Genomic DNA, 15,912 nt, shown 5'->3' on the forward strand with positions numbered 1-15,912 from the left:
TTCCTTCTGTTCTCCTAGTAAGAGGGCATCTTCAAGGGGCTTTAGTTTTATGGGTCATTCATAAAAGAGAAAGTGCTTAGGCATGCCAGGAATTATGTTCACAACTGTGCTGAAATATCCCCTTCAGCTGTGATGCTGTTTCTGCATCTACACACCTACACCACCTTTGATATTCTAGTCCTTGACTCCCTGCAGAGCTCTGTGGATCCCCATCCCTCAGTTTGTACCACTGGGCTCCTCAGAATCTGTATACCACCCCAGAAGAGAAAACTCAGACTGTGTACTTTCTGTGTGTAGACAGTCTGATCTCTGTTCATGAAAATTTTTGAAGTGCCAGAACTGTGATACCTGCCTGAGAAATACCGAATAACCTGTTGCTGGGTGTCGGGCATGAAAGATGTTGAGTGGGATTGGAGAAGAGGTAATTTTAGTTCCACCTAAGCCTTTCTTGAATGCCGAGCCCTTGTAATATATAATAGATCCCTAAAGGGGAAGTTCAACAAAAGGAAGCCAAATATAACTATTGAGGCTAGTCTATTAATAGAATGGGTAGAAAAATAATGTGTGGTGAATATTTGGTAAAAGTAAGTTTAAAATGGAAAACATTCTCATATTTTATGTCTGGGGGACATAAATGTTACAAACTAATGGACAGAGCAATGGCCTGATGCCTTTAAAAAAATATCTCTCTCTCTCTCTCTCTCTCTCTCTCTCTCTCCCTCTCTCTCTTTCTTTCAATCTCTCTCTCTAATGGTATAATAGTAGAGGGAACTGAAATGGGAATGCTGTTGCATGTCTAGCCAGAAGGGAGCACACTTTACACACAAATGTGTACAAGTTCCAATACAGTTCTAGCTTTGACTATTTGTGTTCCACAGGCAGTCCTTCCCTGTCAATACTCATTCAACTCCTGTTGTAATATTAAAGAGAAATTGTGCTATAGAGGGTAAGTGAAGTGTATTGGGTCACAGAGTTGGGAAATGGTATGGCCCCTCTGCTTAAGGAACACTGACTAGTTAGGAGAAAAGGGTGGAGGAGGACTTCTGCCAAAACTCAACTACACATCATCTTGGTTATATAGTGTTTGCTTTTACCAGACCCTCGTAGCTTCTCCTAGGTTGGTCACTTGAGTTGCAGCTTCAGAGGCCTTTTGCTTTTTCTTGGCTGTTAGACGTGAACATGCTTCTTGACCTTGACACAAGCTTTGTTTGTTAAGCATGTCTAGTCAAGGGTAATGTGATGGTGCCAAGTAAATAAAGTTACAGGGTGGCATTAAAAGGCTTTCTGGCCAAGTACGTTTTTTTTCCCCCAGAGGGCTGCTGGTGCTGAATAGCCAATAGGTATTTTATATCTTACCCATACTTGGAACTCTGGCTAGTAAGTAGATGGTAAAGAAACTGATTTCTGGAAAATGGAGTTTGCATCTTGAAACTTCTTTGGTGTGATCATATTCTTCCTTCTTATTCTCAGTCATTCTGTTGCTCACGGTCATGAGAGCATCTTCTATACACACCCATCTATACTCCCCCATCCATTGTTTCACTGGTGCCCATTCCCCCTTAAGTAACACATCAACAGTGCCATCCTAGGCAGAGTCTACTGAAGTCAGCAGCTTAGAAAGAGGCAACTCTGCTTACAGTGTCACTAGAACTCTTAGTTACCTGACTCTGCGAGAGGTTGACCTCTCAGTGCTCAGCTCTGTATACTGCCTTACAGCAAGGAAGAATAATCAGGGTCATCCATGATCTACAAACATTAAAAGATTTCAAGGGCATGTGCCCCCATTTATCCCACTTATGTCCCCTTTAAAACAGGTTAACGGTGTCTAATTAACCACTAAACACTGTCATCCTGCATGAATATCACATGCTCGCTTTTCTTGGAGCCTCATCATTTTATCTCCATTTAGATCACCACAATATTCCATTAAATGAGAGAGAAACATTTTAACAGAGACGATATCTGCATTAGTGCTGTCTTTCACCCTTTAGCACTTAACCTCTGAGACAGGAGCACTTACAGAGCAGAACAGCTGCCTCACCTCAAACCTGGTATACAGTTTTTGGGGGAGATGAGGGGTGGGGAGAGCACCACTGGCATATTTGAGTGTATCTAGAGAATGCTGTTTCTATTTCCATAGTATACCTCTTGCATAGCATAACCAAAAGTATTATACCAGTAGTATAAGATCTGTTGGTGTTTCTTTTCTTCCATATCACACAGCCTCAGGACAGGTTACCCTACGGCCTTATTTATTTCGAACCCCTCCCCCATTGTTTAACATTTGTTAGATAAAGGTACTTTTAAAAGTATACAATGGGTCTCTGGGCCTTAAAATTGTAGTTTTTCATTTAATTTTCATCCAATTAAGGAAGAAGGAATTCTATTGTTCCTTCTTGAAAAACAACCCAGCATTCTTGAGATCAGAATAGTGAGCTTCCATGTTTGTGCATGAGAATATAGAAGAGAGGGGAGAACCCCAATATATGTTCTCTAACTAAATTTTTCTGGAGGCTAAGGCCACATACATACTTTTGCAGTGAAATAGCAGAAGATATGGTGTATGTCTTGTACAGCAAAAGAGACTGGTGAGATATATAACCTGCCTTTGATACTTCACTGTTATATTTTTGAAATTTTGAAATTATACTAAACAATACCTTTTGTTAGAATTGGAGGACCTCTGCAAACATAGGACTGCATCCTAACGTGCTCCTAGTGGTGGTGCCTTCCATTGATCCCAGCCTTCCTCCAATCCAGGAGGTGAGGAGAGATGAATGGAAGGGTAGAATCCATTAAGTGTAAAGTGTCTGTCTAAATAGTAAAATTGTAGATCATCCTCAGTTAGGATAAAAAGGTGAATCATGGGACTGAAATGGAGGATAAAAGACATTAAACATCAGGAAAAACCTTTCAAGCAACAAAGACACAATGGTAAAGCCATGCAGTTTTATTAGGATTCATGCACATTTCCCAGAATTCTTTTGCAAATTATGCCAAGTATGGTTGAGGTACTATCTAGTCAAAGGACGACTTCAGAAGACCTTTTCCAGTCTTAAAATTCTTAAAATACCAAATACATTGACATGTTAAGGATTTATTTATTTAAAACTTTTATAAACCTGCCTTTCTACCAGAAAGGTGGAATCTAAGGCAGGTAATAATAATAAAGCCAATACATCATAAAAATAATTTTAAAAAATCATTATCTTAGCTAGCAATAACACTTTTTCTAAGTCCAAGCATTTGTCCTTCAAAGCCTGAGTGCTAGAAACATTTATCCTGCAAGCCCAGTGCCCGTCTAAAAAGCCCCGTCTTGCTAGTGCAGAAGGATCTGCATACGGTGCATGAAGAAGAAGCTTTTTGTAACCTGGTCATCTCACATTAACAAGTAGTAGCAGCTGAGGCTTTATGTTGTCAACATGTTTGTGTCAAAGCTGTGGGAGAGACAGAAACTTCTGGATGGAAGGCATACTTAAAGAAGCATGTGCCAACTCAGGGTTGCTTGGTAACAGCTCTGCCTTGGAACAGGGCATGGGGTAGTAAAGGAAGACCCAGGTGGTGTTCCATGTCATGCGATGCTGCAACTCCAAAAGATCACCAAAAGAATATTTTCCAGTGCACAGTTTAAAAACTTTTCCCTGTGAAATAGTCAAAGCAATCAGCAAGTGATGGAGTATCTGCTAAAAAGAAACCTGGCATTTAATTAACTTTTCAAAGTGCTGGTTCAGCAACCTCCATGTTTTACATTTTGAATATTGAACAAGCATCCTTAATCGGATCTGAATTAGTTCTGGGCTTGCTGGGGTGGAGACAGAGGGAGAGAGCTGCCTGCCATCTCCCCACCCGGCCTCCTTCCTCCAGCAGCACATTATTATGATGAACTCCAAATAACTCAGACAGGTTTTCCCTGATCCATGGGGCATCTGGCTCAGCCTTTCCCCATCTAACTCAAGGCAGCTCTATTAAAGAGCAAATTTCATATTTATGGCCAAGGATGGCAGGAAGAATGGACTGATCTCAAGTGACTGAGCCAAACTAGTAACAAGTACAGCCCCCCTCTGAGTGTGGAAGATTCCAAACCCTTTTCTGGCGGCTCTGGCTACTGTTCAGACACCACTTTAAAAATAAGAATGTGCGTAAAGAATATGAGAGTCCCCAGATGGAAAGCATTTCTTACCTCTGTTCTATCCAGTTCTCCCTGTTCCTCTGTGTCATCCTCCTTTTATTGAACAGGCCAACAAATGGTTCATTTGATTTTGAAAACTCTTATCTGCTTCACAGCAGCTATCAGTATTTAAAAGAATGTTTTTGTATATAACCAGCATATTTTTGGGCACGACTAGAAAACAGGAAGAACAAAAGTGTGAGTGATTCCCTTGCTGTATGTTATGTATTAGGGCTGGAATATTCCGGGACTGGGTACCAGAGACTGGCTGAGCTTGGAGCTCTAGAACAATAGCCCACCAGGACTCTGGAGGTGACCAATGAGAAACTAATGTTATGTAAATAGCCTATCGTTGGGCGTTGGGTATGGTTTTTGCATGCAATTTAAACAGGGCTCTTGCCCTGAGGTTTCAGTCTTGTATCTGCTGAATCACTAATAAAGCTGAGCTGATCACTAGATGTGGGGTCTGCTCATCCATGGAACCCAGTATTTAATGCTGTAAAATGTATGGTTGTGTGCTTCTGTCATGGTACAGTGCACATGTTCCTAATATGTGTAGAGCTTCTGCAACTAAAGGTGGAATTTTACATTCTGTCCTGTCTCATGAATTTTTAAGAGCACTTTTTCACAAAAATGTCACTACTCAAGCTGTGGGTTTAACTGGAAGGATGGCATGTTTTATTTATTTATTTAAACAGCTAGATTTGGGTCCAGCAGCACCTTAAAGACCAACAAGGTTTTGGGGGTATAAGCTTTCAAGGAGTCAAAGCTTCCTTTGTCGGAGACCTTATTTATTTAAAACATTTGTGTTCTACCTTTCCGCCCAATTATGGCCCTCAATGTTGAGAGAGAAATGTTAAACTGTTTCTCCTCAACTTTTTTTTTTTTTTGGCTGAAAAATTTTACCCTTTCCCCACCCTTTCTTTTCAACCACCACTGAGGTACCGATGTCTTTTCCCATACACGGCAAATGGTAGGCAAGGGTGATTTTCACCTTTCCCCCTCAAAAGAAACATTGGGCAAAAGGGTTAAAAAGCCCCTTTCTCCCACACCAGTTTCCCTATTCAAATTACAGCCTCAGCAGCTACAGTTTATACAAAAAAAAAAAAAGTAACATCTGATTTACCCCTCATTGCCATGAAGTGGGCAAGTGTGCATTTTGCATGCTACCACAGAGGCATAGTATGGCTACACATGGCTCTCCCCCACTCCACATTGAAAACTGCCCACAGTCTTGGGCTTGGGAGGACAGGGACGTGTGTGTGTGTGTGTGTGTGTGTGTGTTTCACACCTTCTGCTGACATGCTGCTCTCATTCCTTAGGACTTTAGGAGTTAAAATCAGCCCCTGGCATTGAGGCTTGTGTTATGTGCTTTCCCCAAAGTGTCGTATTGAAATGTTTGTCTCCAAAGACATCTTGAGAGAACTGTTTGGAGCTTGTCTTCTGCCTTGCAGGTAATCCTGCACTTTGTAAAGCTTTGGCCTTTTTCTTGTCTTTCAGATCAGGAAAGAAACATGCAGAGCAAGAAGTTGAAGAGTAAGTTCACTGTCTCCAGCCTCCCATCCACTTACTAGTTTCCTGCATAAATATCAGCTGTACACATTTTTCAGTGTGATGCCTCTGTTTTCTTTTCATCCATGTCTGTTAAGGCTTTGTATATCTTTGCTAATGTACTGGTTTTGCATGGTTAATTAAATTCTGCCATCGGTGTTCTTGGACTAATTCGGCCTTATTCACACAGGAGAATGAGGTGGCAGACATCTGAGATGGCAGGATGAACTTTGCCACTTGAGAGTGTCGGTGAGGGATTCCAGCTTTGAGTGTTCCCATACAGAATTTCCTACAAACAGAAGACTAGCACCACAGAGAGAAGGGTCCTACCCCTGTTCTTTGGTTGCTATGCTTACATGAAGCTGCCCTTGGTCCATCAAAGTCAGTATTGTCTACCCAAACTGGCAGCAGCTCTCCATGGTCTCAGGCAGAGGTCTTTCACATCACCTGCTGCTAGATCCTCTAACCCAAGATGCTGTGGATTGAACCTGGGATCTTCTGCACGCCAAGCAGATACTCTAACACTGAGCCACAGCCCCTCCTCTAGTCTCTAGTTATTGTTTGCTGGGACTTTTCAAAATAAGATAGCTTTCCCAAATGTGATCTTCCACCAGCAGTCTGAAGCTGTGCATTTCTGCCACCTCATTCTCCTGAAAGTATGAACTGAGCCCTTAGATTATGAAGTAATGTTTTGCTGTTTGTTAACCTAATGGCAGAAGAAGATGAAAAGCATAATCATGTATCTGGGTTACTTTCTGTGGAGAGGGTTGGTGGTATCATAACGGTGAAAGTCCCACAGTGCATATGTAGCCAGTGCATGTTGCATACCACCTGGAGCACTAACTTGCCTCCTAATTTTTTTTTAAGCTTTTTAATTTGTGACAGTACAATTTCTTTTGAAGGAGAGCCTGTTTTCATAAAATCTTATTGCTAAAAAAAATTCAGAACCAGCTGATATTCCCGAAGATTCTAGTACTCTAGAATTCTGCTCACCCTGGATGGATTCTTCTTAGCCCGGGGTGAATTTTTTAAGATCAGTCACCCTTATAACACATAAGTCACCCTGGGAAGAAAAAACTCTCTTTAGCTACTCTGATGGTGAGAATATTGCAAAGTGCTATTGGGGATCAAGGGTTAGCAAAAAAGTTATTTATTTAAGGAAAATGAGCATTATAAATAGACAAAAAGCGTTTGTGCTTAAATATCATTTTTCTTTGTGCACCTTCTGCTGCTAACAGTTCACAAACAGTTAAATGGACATGATATGTATCTCACTTAGTGACAGGGTTGTAGATGTTTTCATTAGTTAATCACTGGTTTTTCTTTTAATTTCTTTGAAGTTCACTTGGAAGTGTGACAGCCCTACATAGCAAGGAGAATTGTGTCTACAGTTCTGTAGCAGTGACATATTTGGGAAGAGATACAGAGGAAGTACATCCTCTCCTCCAGTATTTCACAGGCTGTATAGCTGGTACAGGAAGGAGCAGCCCTCCTTCTGTTGTTCCTTAGAGGAGGTTGTAATCAACAGGATCTCAGAATTAGCTGTATTGCAGTCTGACCTCTAAAGCTGTTTTCCCTGTGTGGTTTCTTCCAGTCACCGCCTGAGGCAGCAGAGCCTGGAGGCTTCTGATGATGGAGAAGGTAAGACCCTTCCCTTTTGACTTAAATGAAAGCATGTTACGTTCACACTTGTGAGGGCTCTCTAGCAGAGATAAGATAAGTGGAAATTTCCAGTGGGGAGGCAACCGATGAATTCATTATGCTTGTATGAAGCAAAATGCTTCTCCTACAAAACTGGAGAAGATGTAATGTGGTGACCAGTAGCATATGGAAGGAGATGCCCGAAAATTACCTGCCATGGCTTTGAAGGCAATAAGTGGCCATAACCATAACATGTGGAATGTTTTTTGACTTTCCAATTTAACTATAATACTACCCATTTCCATGTCTCCTAGTGGATGCTTTTGTCTCCCCTGACATGTGTCTCCTTTTCCACAACCCCAGTGCTTCTTGGTTCATTAGTGTCTCAGTCTTCCCCAAAACGATAACAGAGAAACCGTAGAAAATGATCTTTGGAAAATCCAACCTGCCCTGTTTGACAACATGCCTACGTGCAGGGGATGGGCACATGCAACACTGGGTGGTCTGTTGGCTGTCTGTCTGTCTTCTGCTGCCAGCTGTGGTTTTCCACTTTTCTGGCTGGACTTTTGCTATGCCTGGTTTCACCACTGCTATGAGCCTCCAGCACATAGGAACAGTTTTATTCACCAAGAGAAACAAATGGCAGATATTCAAGGCACTTGCCTAGAGAAACATTAACTAAGCCAACAGGAAAGCTGACGGGCAAGATCATTTGCCTCCTTCCAAGTAGGTGCTACATCAAACTTGAAATGATTTGGATTTTGTCTCCTGGAAAAACTAACTTTCTAGATTAAGGGGCACAAAACCATCACTGTAATCTAGGTAAAAAAGACTGACCAAACTTGCCTGCAAGGATAAAGAAATACTACATATGGCATGGAATGAGGGGCTGATCCAGTTCAGTCTTCATCCCAGACGTTAGAACCCTCAGGTGGGTAGTGGAGTCCTACCAGCAAGGTTGTGAGCCCTTATAGAGCTGGCTGTCATTTCTTGTTGCCTTTTGTGAGGACCTACTTCTAGTGTGCCTTGCCTCTCTTTGTATGCAAGCTGAGAGGAGCACCAGGGCAGTGAGATGAGGTCTCTCAGCAGTAGAGAGGTTTCATTTTTAGCATAAGCAAGTTCGGAGACCCTGTGACTTCCTACCACATACTTGCAACTCAGTGGATCCTATGCTACCTAGGGGTAAAGGTGAGTTCTGGGCCTAGAACAGTTGAAGAACGCTGATCTAGATGAGCCTGCACGTTTCTTGCATTCAGATCCAGCCCTGGGGTAGCATTCAAGGGAGACAAAGGGCTAGTTCACATCATCAGCAAGTGAAACTGCTGTTTATGCAGTGGGGCACTAGTTATTTAAGCAATTTCTATACCACTTCTCAGTCAAGATCCCCCACACATATACCTGCCCCCCTTGATGGCATGCATGATATGCTTTTATCCTGTTCATCCCACTTGGAACATAGCATGCTATTAGTGTTGCAGAAATGTCTCTAAAAATTAACAGTAGTATAAGTAGTGCACTGTGCCAAGAAATCTATAGAGTAGTGCTGAGAAAAACTCAAATTCTACAGCACTTAAAATGGTGCAAGTTTATTTATGCAAAATAAACACGCTCCGTTTGCATGGTTCATTCTGAATATTTCCATTTCCGCAGAACTTAGTGATGAACAAGACAATAGTGGAAGGACAGCTACAATTGAAAAATAGTTACGAAGTATTGTGATTAGAGGACATAGCAAAGGAACAAATAAGTGCACAGGGCACCCAATTCTCTCCCACTGATCAGTGGTGCCTTTTGTAGGCACAGCCTCTGCATTTTTAAAGTATTTCCAATGTCAAGAGGACTTACATGCCTTTCTAAAAATCTCAGCTTCTCAAAAATCCAAATTCTGCCGTGGGTATCAGATTTGCTGTGGCAGTCTGTACCCATGAAACTATTGTTTATTGGCAACCAGTCATGTCAGTACATTGCTTCTGTATGCACACATGCATATGTGTCTCTTTATGTCACAAGGAATACGTGCTGAGTCAAGCAGCAGTGCTCCTCCACTTCTTTTGTCATGTTTCCATCCAAGCCCTTTCGTTCTGAGACTCAAAGAGAAGGTCTGTGACTTACTGCACCATGGGAAACCTGCTTTAATAGGATTTAATATAGTGACAACCTTAGGAATAATAAACTCTTGCAAGCAACAAAAATTGTTTAATTCCTAAAGGACAGGCCTGGTTAAACCACTTTTGGCCAGGGGCAATTGAGGGCTTAATATTATGTTTGTAGCAATCTGGGGGATCTGAGACAGAGGCATTTAAGGGTAATTGCTCAATTTTCTATCCATGTCAACAGGGGAAATGGGCAGTAGTGGCTGAACTCAGCACAGTAATGGAGCTGGATGAGATGGGAGATGCCAGGCTGTCAGGGGAAATAGAAAAGTGCTATCTGTTGAGCATCCTTTCCACACAGCCAGGTGCTTCTTCTAAGCCTCTCTAGAGCTACTTAAGGGAAATTATGCCACAAACATTTTGAAAAGGATGGTCTTCGACCCTTTTTTGTAGGTCAAAAACAGAATTTTGTTTCTGTGTCCCTTTTTGGTTTCCAAGCTATAGATAAGAGACAAATTCTTACAGTTCTTGGGTGTGCGGACCGTAGCAGACTGTGATTCTTTCTAGCAGGCACTCTCATTTGATTCCCAGCAATACCCTGCACTTTCCTTTTCATGAATGCCCCACTCTTTACATCTGTATGCTTTTTGAGGAATTGAGCACTTGAAATAGCTTAAAGGGTTGGTTGGGGGGAAGAGATGTTATAAATTGGGGCTTCAGAATCTCCAGCAGCAGGAGTATGGGCAAGTCTGGCATCTCCCATAAATGAGCTGCAGTGGGAGGAAAGTCGTAAGTGAAGGCAAAACTTAACCCACTCCCGTTCCTGACACAAAGTTTTCCAGTGTCGAGGGCAGGTTTTGCCTTCCCACCTCAGTTGTGTTCCTGACTGCATATAGCTACAGCCTGTCCTGATACCAGGTATTTTATTAATAATAAGCACATAAGGGTTTGGGTCTTTCTTATGGTTCAGATTAATTTTGTCCTTTAAAAAACTCAAGTATTGTGGTTTCTTTGTCTACTCTTACAAATGGAAGGTCAAAGCAGATAGGATACCTTCAAGTCATAACCAACTGTGTTTTTCTTCTACAGACCACAGTGGCTGAGTACTGTGAAGGCACAATGGCTAAGCAACAAGGCTATGGCAGGTCTAGGATTCTGTTGTGTAAAGCTGGGGAAAATAGGAAGCATTTGGGTCAAAAGACCATTGTTAGAACAAAGGTGGGAGACATGTGAGGAACAAGGTGAATAGGCAGGTCAATTAATGTTTGATTGTACCTTTCAGTCCTATTTTGATTTTGTACTTGGATGTATGCACGACTTTGGATTGTCACCAGGCCTGTTGATTTCATCTGTGTGGGGTCTTGTTTAGCAACGGCTGCACATCAGGACAGTGTGATGGTTTTGTAGCATAGCCAAAGGATGATGACACTTCTGAGGCAAGACATTAAGGTATTACAAGAGAGCTTTTGGCTTCCCTCTTGACCTGGGGACTTTGCACAGGAGCTTAGAAGACTCAGAGTCATGTAAAGCACATCGTTAGGAGCACATGAATAAGACCATTGCTCTATCAAGGTCAGCATTGTCTGCTTTGACTAACAGCAGCTCTCTAGAGCCTCAAGTAGAGCACTTTCACATCACCTGCTGTTTGAACCTTTTAACTGGAGATATGAGGGACTGGACCATGAGACCTGCATGCAGAGCAAATGCTCTACCACTGAATCATGGCAAACAGACAGGACAATAAGTTCATGTGTTTAGAAATAAGCTTAGTGGGTCTTGGCATACAACTTCTTCTTGTCAGAATCCTGTGAAACTAACTAAATACAGTCATACTTGGGCTGTGTTGTTCAGTCCATAAGTGTAGTTGACAGACTAGGTTTACCTAAAAGGCCCTTTAAGAAAAAGCTCTTGAAATATGATTACAGAATTGAGACGCCATCATTTGAAAGTGCCCAAGGCAAGCTCTTTTGAAAATTGCAGCTGTAGAGGGACAGCAAGGGAACCGCATAGCCCTTGATTGTAGTGTTGTTCCCTCAGGACCTGTCCCACCCCCCTCCCCATCAGTTTCTCATCTGATAGGAGTGAGAAAGAAAGCAGCAGCTAGGCTCCTCATCTGTCTTATGAAAATCTGATTCAGAATGGCTGTGATCAAACCTAGCTGGCTGTCAGCTCTGGTGGCCTTATGTGCAGGGAGGGAGGGGGCTTCTGAGGGGTTTATGGATGTGGAAATGTCATGAGTGCTACCAATCAAAGCAGCGTTTTTTAATAAATATAAGGGTTTTTTTTAAAAAAATGAAGGATTGTAGCATAAAAGAAATGTAGTTTTGTCTTGTTTTTCCACATGAAGAGGATTAAATAGAATCAGATAGACCTGCTCACTGATATAATTCAATGGGAGGAGATATTGGGATTGCTTTTGCTGCCACATATTAAGGCAAAAACTACTGATCTGTACCATTACAGAAGGAAATTTTGTTTCCCTTCCTTGTTCATGTACCCTGCACATTCTAGTCATAGGGAAGACTACACACTGGTTTGCTTTAAACCCACAGTATGGCTGCGGTCACACGTAACAGAAGCCACACAAGTGAGACGGAAAACAAACGGAGTTTCCGGGCGCGATCTCACCAGCACATCTGGGAAGCGTAGCACTCCCGTGGCTCAACCGAGGCTTCCAGCCGAAACTGCGTGGCAAAAAACTAGTACCTTGGAGGTACTAGTTTCCGGAAACTGCGGGGCAAGGGCGGGCGTCTGATCGCGTTTCCGGTGGCATCCGGCACCCGCCCATGTCCCCTTGCAAATAAGGTGTTGTTTTTTTGTCCAAGTCTCTGTGGATGCGCATGCGCACCCAACGGAGCATGCGCATTTGTCATGTACACAAAAATAAAAAACAGTTTGCCGCGGCGCACGCTTCTTCGTTGTGCGCCGGCTTGTCCTGTGATCGGCACCTCTCCCTTGCCATGGAACCTCCACGGTACCTCCACAGGACCTCCACAGGAGGTCTGATCACGTAACTGCGCAGTAGTTTGCCCCAGGGCAAACAGCCACGCTTCTCCTCTGCAGTTTCCTGCCCGTGTGACCGGGGCCTATGTTAACTTTATGAAAGAACTCTTATTTTCTTATAAAGTGATCAGGTGAACAAACTTTTTAATATTTTTAGAATGCACCAAGCATTATATATCTCATGTCTTTCTATATCCCCTCACCCCACTCTTTTCTGTTGTCCTTTTAACCAGCTGAACTCCTAGGCCATAGGCCTAGATAGATGCAGCAAGAACATGGTGGAAATGCCTCATGACAGATGTTGTATAGTCCACTAGGATAAACATCAGCTTCTTTATTCTTTATTGCAGAATATTGCAAAAAAATTCCAGACCATCACTGGCTTTCTTTTTCCAAATGGTCAATGCCTGCATTAGATACTAACAAGTGGGGACCCACGATAATCATGGTAGGGGAGCAAATAAATCAGGGCGATGGCTAGCCTATAAACTTAGAAAGGAAAGAGAAAAGAGATTGATCCACTCCTTGTATGATGGTGATAAGAAAGAGAAATTCCAGAAGGAAGAACTGAAGAAAATTGTGCAATCTTTTTATAAGCAATTATATAGGGAAGTGGAAATACCAATGGAAAACCAAAAACAATATTTACAAAAGGAGGATCTTCCTTTACTATCAGAAGAGAACAGGAGATATCTTAATGACTCCATCACAATAATGGAAATTACAGAAGCTATACAAAAGCAAAATATGGGGAAAGCTCCAGGCCCGGATGGGATACAGGCAGAGTATTATAAAGCACTAGAAGATATTATCGTTCTACCATATAAGAATATGATCATGACAGTTGTAGAAGAGGGGGTTCTAACTGAATCTTGGACAGAAGCAACTATCTCATTGATTCATAGAGAAGAAACGGACCCAAAAGAAATTAAGAATTATCGACCTATCTCTCTGCTTAATTGTGACTATAAAATTTTTGCATCAATTTTGGCTATGAGATTGAAAAAAATTCTATCAGAAATTATACACCAAGACTAAACAGGATTGTCACCTGAAAGGCAATTAAGGATCAATGTTAGAATGGTTTTAAATATACTAGAATACTATGAAGCCCATCCTGAGAAACAGATGGCTCTGGTGTTCTTGGATGCTGAAAAAGCCTTTGACAATGTTAGTTGGCAATTTCTTAGGTAGAAGAAAGAAGAAACCATTTCTTGTTATGAGTACCTTTTGTATACAATTTTAAAATTTTAAAACTAATTTCCATAATATCATGGGATTTTATAGAATTCATTGAAGTTTATAAAATGTGGTGTGATGTTACTGATTGAGAGCATGTTTACTAGCTTTTATTGTAAAGGCGTTCTGTCTAAATATCTTGTAATTTTATGTAATGCATTTTATATTTGTTGTTTGCATGTTTGGCTTAAGACCTCGGGTCAATGAAGCTAATAAATGAAATGGAAATGGTTGGCAATTTCTTATTGAACAGATGAAAGAAATGAAATTTGGGACTGATTTTATAAGAGTAATTGAAGCTATTTATACGAAACAGAAAGCGAGGTAAATGGTGATTTGACGGATACTATTTTGACAGAAAAAGGGACAAGACAAGGTTGTCCTTTATCAACACTTCTATTTATTCTAACTTTGGAAGTTTTGACAACAGCTATCAGAAAAGATCCAACAATCAAAGGAGCCTCACTTAAAGGTCATAAGTATAAGTTACAAGCTTTTATGGACAACTTAGTATTTATCCTGGAGGACCCAGCAGACTCTATAGAACAACTACTGAACAATATTAAAGAATATGGAAAAATGGCTGGGATGAAAATAAACAACCAGAAGACAAATGTTATAACAAAGAATATGACCTCTACTCAAAAAATGGAGTTAATTAATTTAACAGGACTCCAGTTGGAAAAAAGAGTTAAGTATTTGGGAATATATTTAACTCCAAAGTGTAGTTCTTTGATGAAGGATAACTACCTGAAATTGCTCCAATAAATTAAGAAAGATTTATAAAGATGGAAAGGGCTTCATCTATCTTTGATAGGAAGGATTGCAGCTGTTAAAATGAACATATTGCCACGTATCATCTTTCTATATCAGACTATTCTGGTTTGCATTAATCGATCTTTCTTTGAAGATATGAATAAGCTAACATCTAATTTTATTTGGCAAGGAAAAAAGCCAAGAATTAAACTGAAAATATTGCAAAAACTTTTTTTAAATGCTGGCTTTGCCCTACCAGATTGGAGGACATACTATAGAGCATCCTGCTTGGTCTGGATGAGAGATTGGATTTTGCTTGAAAACCAAAGACTTTTAGCTTTAGAAGGGCATGATTTAAAGATAGGTTGGCATGCTTTTGTTTGGTATGGGAAAAAGGCTGGGCATAAATACTTTAAAAATAATCTAATTAGAAAATCTTTGTTATCAACCTGGGAAAAGATCTTACCATTGATATATTCTAGAATTCCAAGATGGGTCTCTTCTCTCGAAGCCTTTTCACAACCAAGCTTAATTTCACTAGACAAAATTCTTAGATATGAAGATCTTTTAAATTGTAAAGGATCACTAAAAACAAAGGAAGAACTAACAAGGCAAGTTGTTAATTTAGATTGGTGGGCAAGGGCTCAGATTGAATCTAGATATGCTAAATATAGAAAATCTGGTTTTTACCTAGAACAGTGTGCATTTGAAAAATTGTTATGTACATCTAATGATACATCTAATGATAAGTTGATTAAGAAAATGTATGTATTTTTAATGAAAATGGAAGATGAAGTGGTTAAAGACTGCATGATTAAATGGATGCAAAATCTAGGGTATAATATTAAACTTGCACAGTGGAGAAAACTGTGGAAGGTGAATGTGAAAATGACTAAATCGGTTGCATTTAAAGAAAATCTTTATAAGATGTTTTATAGATGGTATTTAACACCAGATAGATTAGCTAAAATGTATATAAACATGCCAAATAGTTGCTAGAAATGTAAAAAAATGTAGGTACATTTTACCATATGTGGTGGACATGCGAAATTGTACTTAAGTTTTGGGTTATGGTCCATACATTTATACAAACAGTTCTGCAGACTTCAATACCTTTTTAACCACAGTTGTTTTTACTGAATTGTATACCAGATGATTTTGACAAAAATCAAAGATACTTTATAATTCATATAGTAAGCAGCTAGAATCTTATTTGCAACCCTTTAGAAACTTCCAACAATACCTTCTGAACTAGGCTTAATAGTGAAGACTATGGAAAGTTTGGAAATTGATAAATTGACTTTGATGCTAAAAAGGCAAATGGGAAAAGATTTCCTCAGACTATGGTCTCCTTTTTACAACTGGATAAGAAAGAAACATAAAGATATGAATTCTTTGATGATATGATATGAAGAAGCAGAAAGCTCTATGAAATTTTAAAATTTCATAGTCTATCCTTTT

General features: G+C 40.5%; 1 protein-coding gene across 4 annotated transcripts in view; it reads left to right on the forward strand.

Annotated features, from left to right (window-relative positions):
- The window catches only part of IFT43 (intraflagellar transport 43), a 70,327-nt gene that overhangs the window by 37,983 nt on the left and 16,432 nt on the right, over positions 1-15,912 (forward strand). For all 4 annotated transcript variants that reach the window (XM_015418365.1, XM_015418366.1, XM_015418368.1 and 1 more), the window contains 2 exons: positions 5,669-5,704; positions 7,314-7,360. In XM_015418365.1, the coding sequence (XP_015273851.1) occupies positions 5,669-5,704; positions 7,314-7,360 (83 nt within the window). The remainder of the gene's footprint in view (positions 1-5,668; positions 5,705-7,313; positions 7,361-15,912) is intronic.

Source organism: Gekko japonicus, unplaced genomic scaffold, assembly GCF_001447785.1.
Source record: "Gekko japonicus isolate JY-2015 unplaced genomic scaffold, Gekko_japonicus_V1.1 scaffold3, whole genome shotgun sequence".
NCBI lineage: Eukaryota > Metazoa > Chordata > Lepidosauria > Squamata > Gekkonidae > Gekko > Gekko japonicus.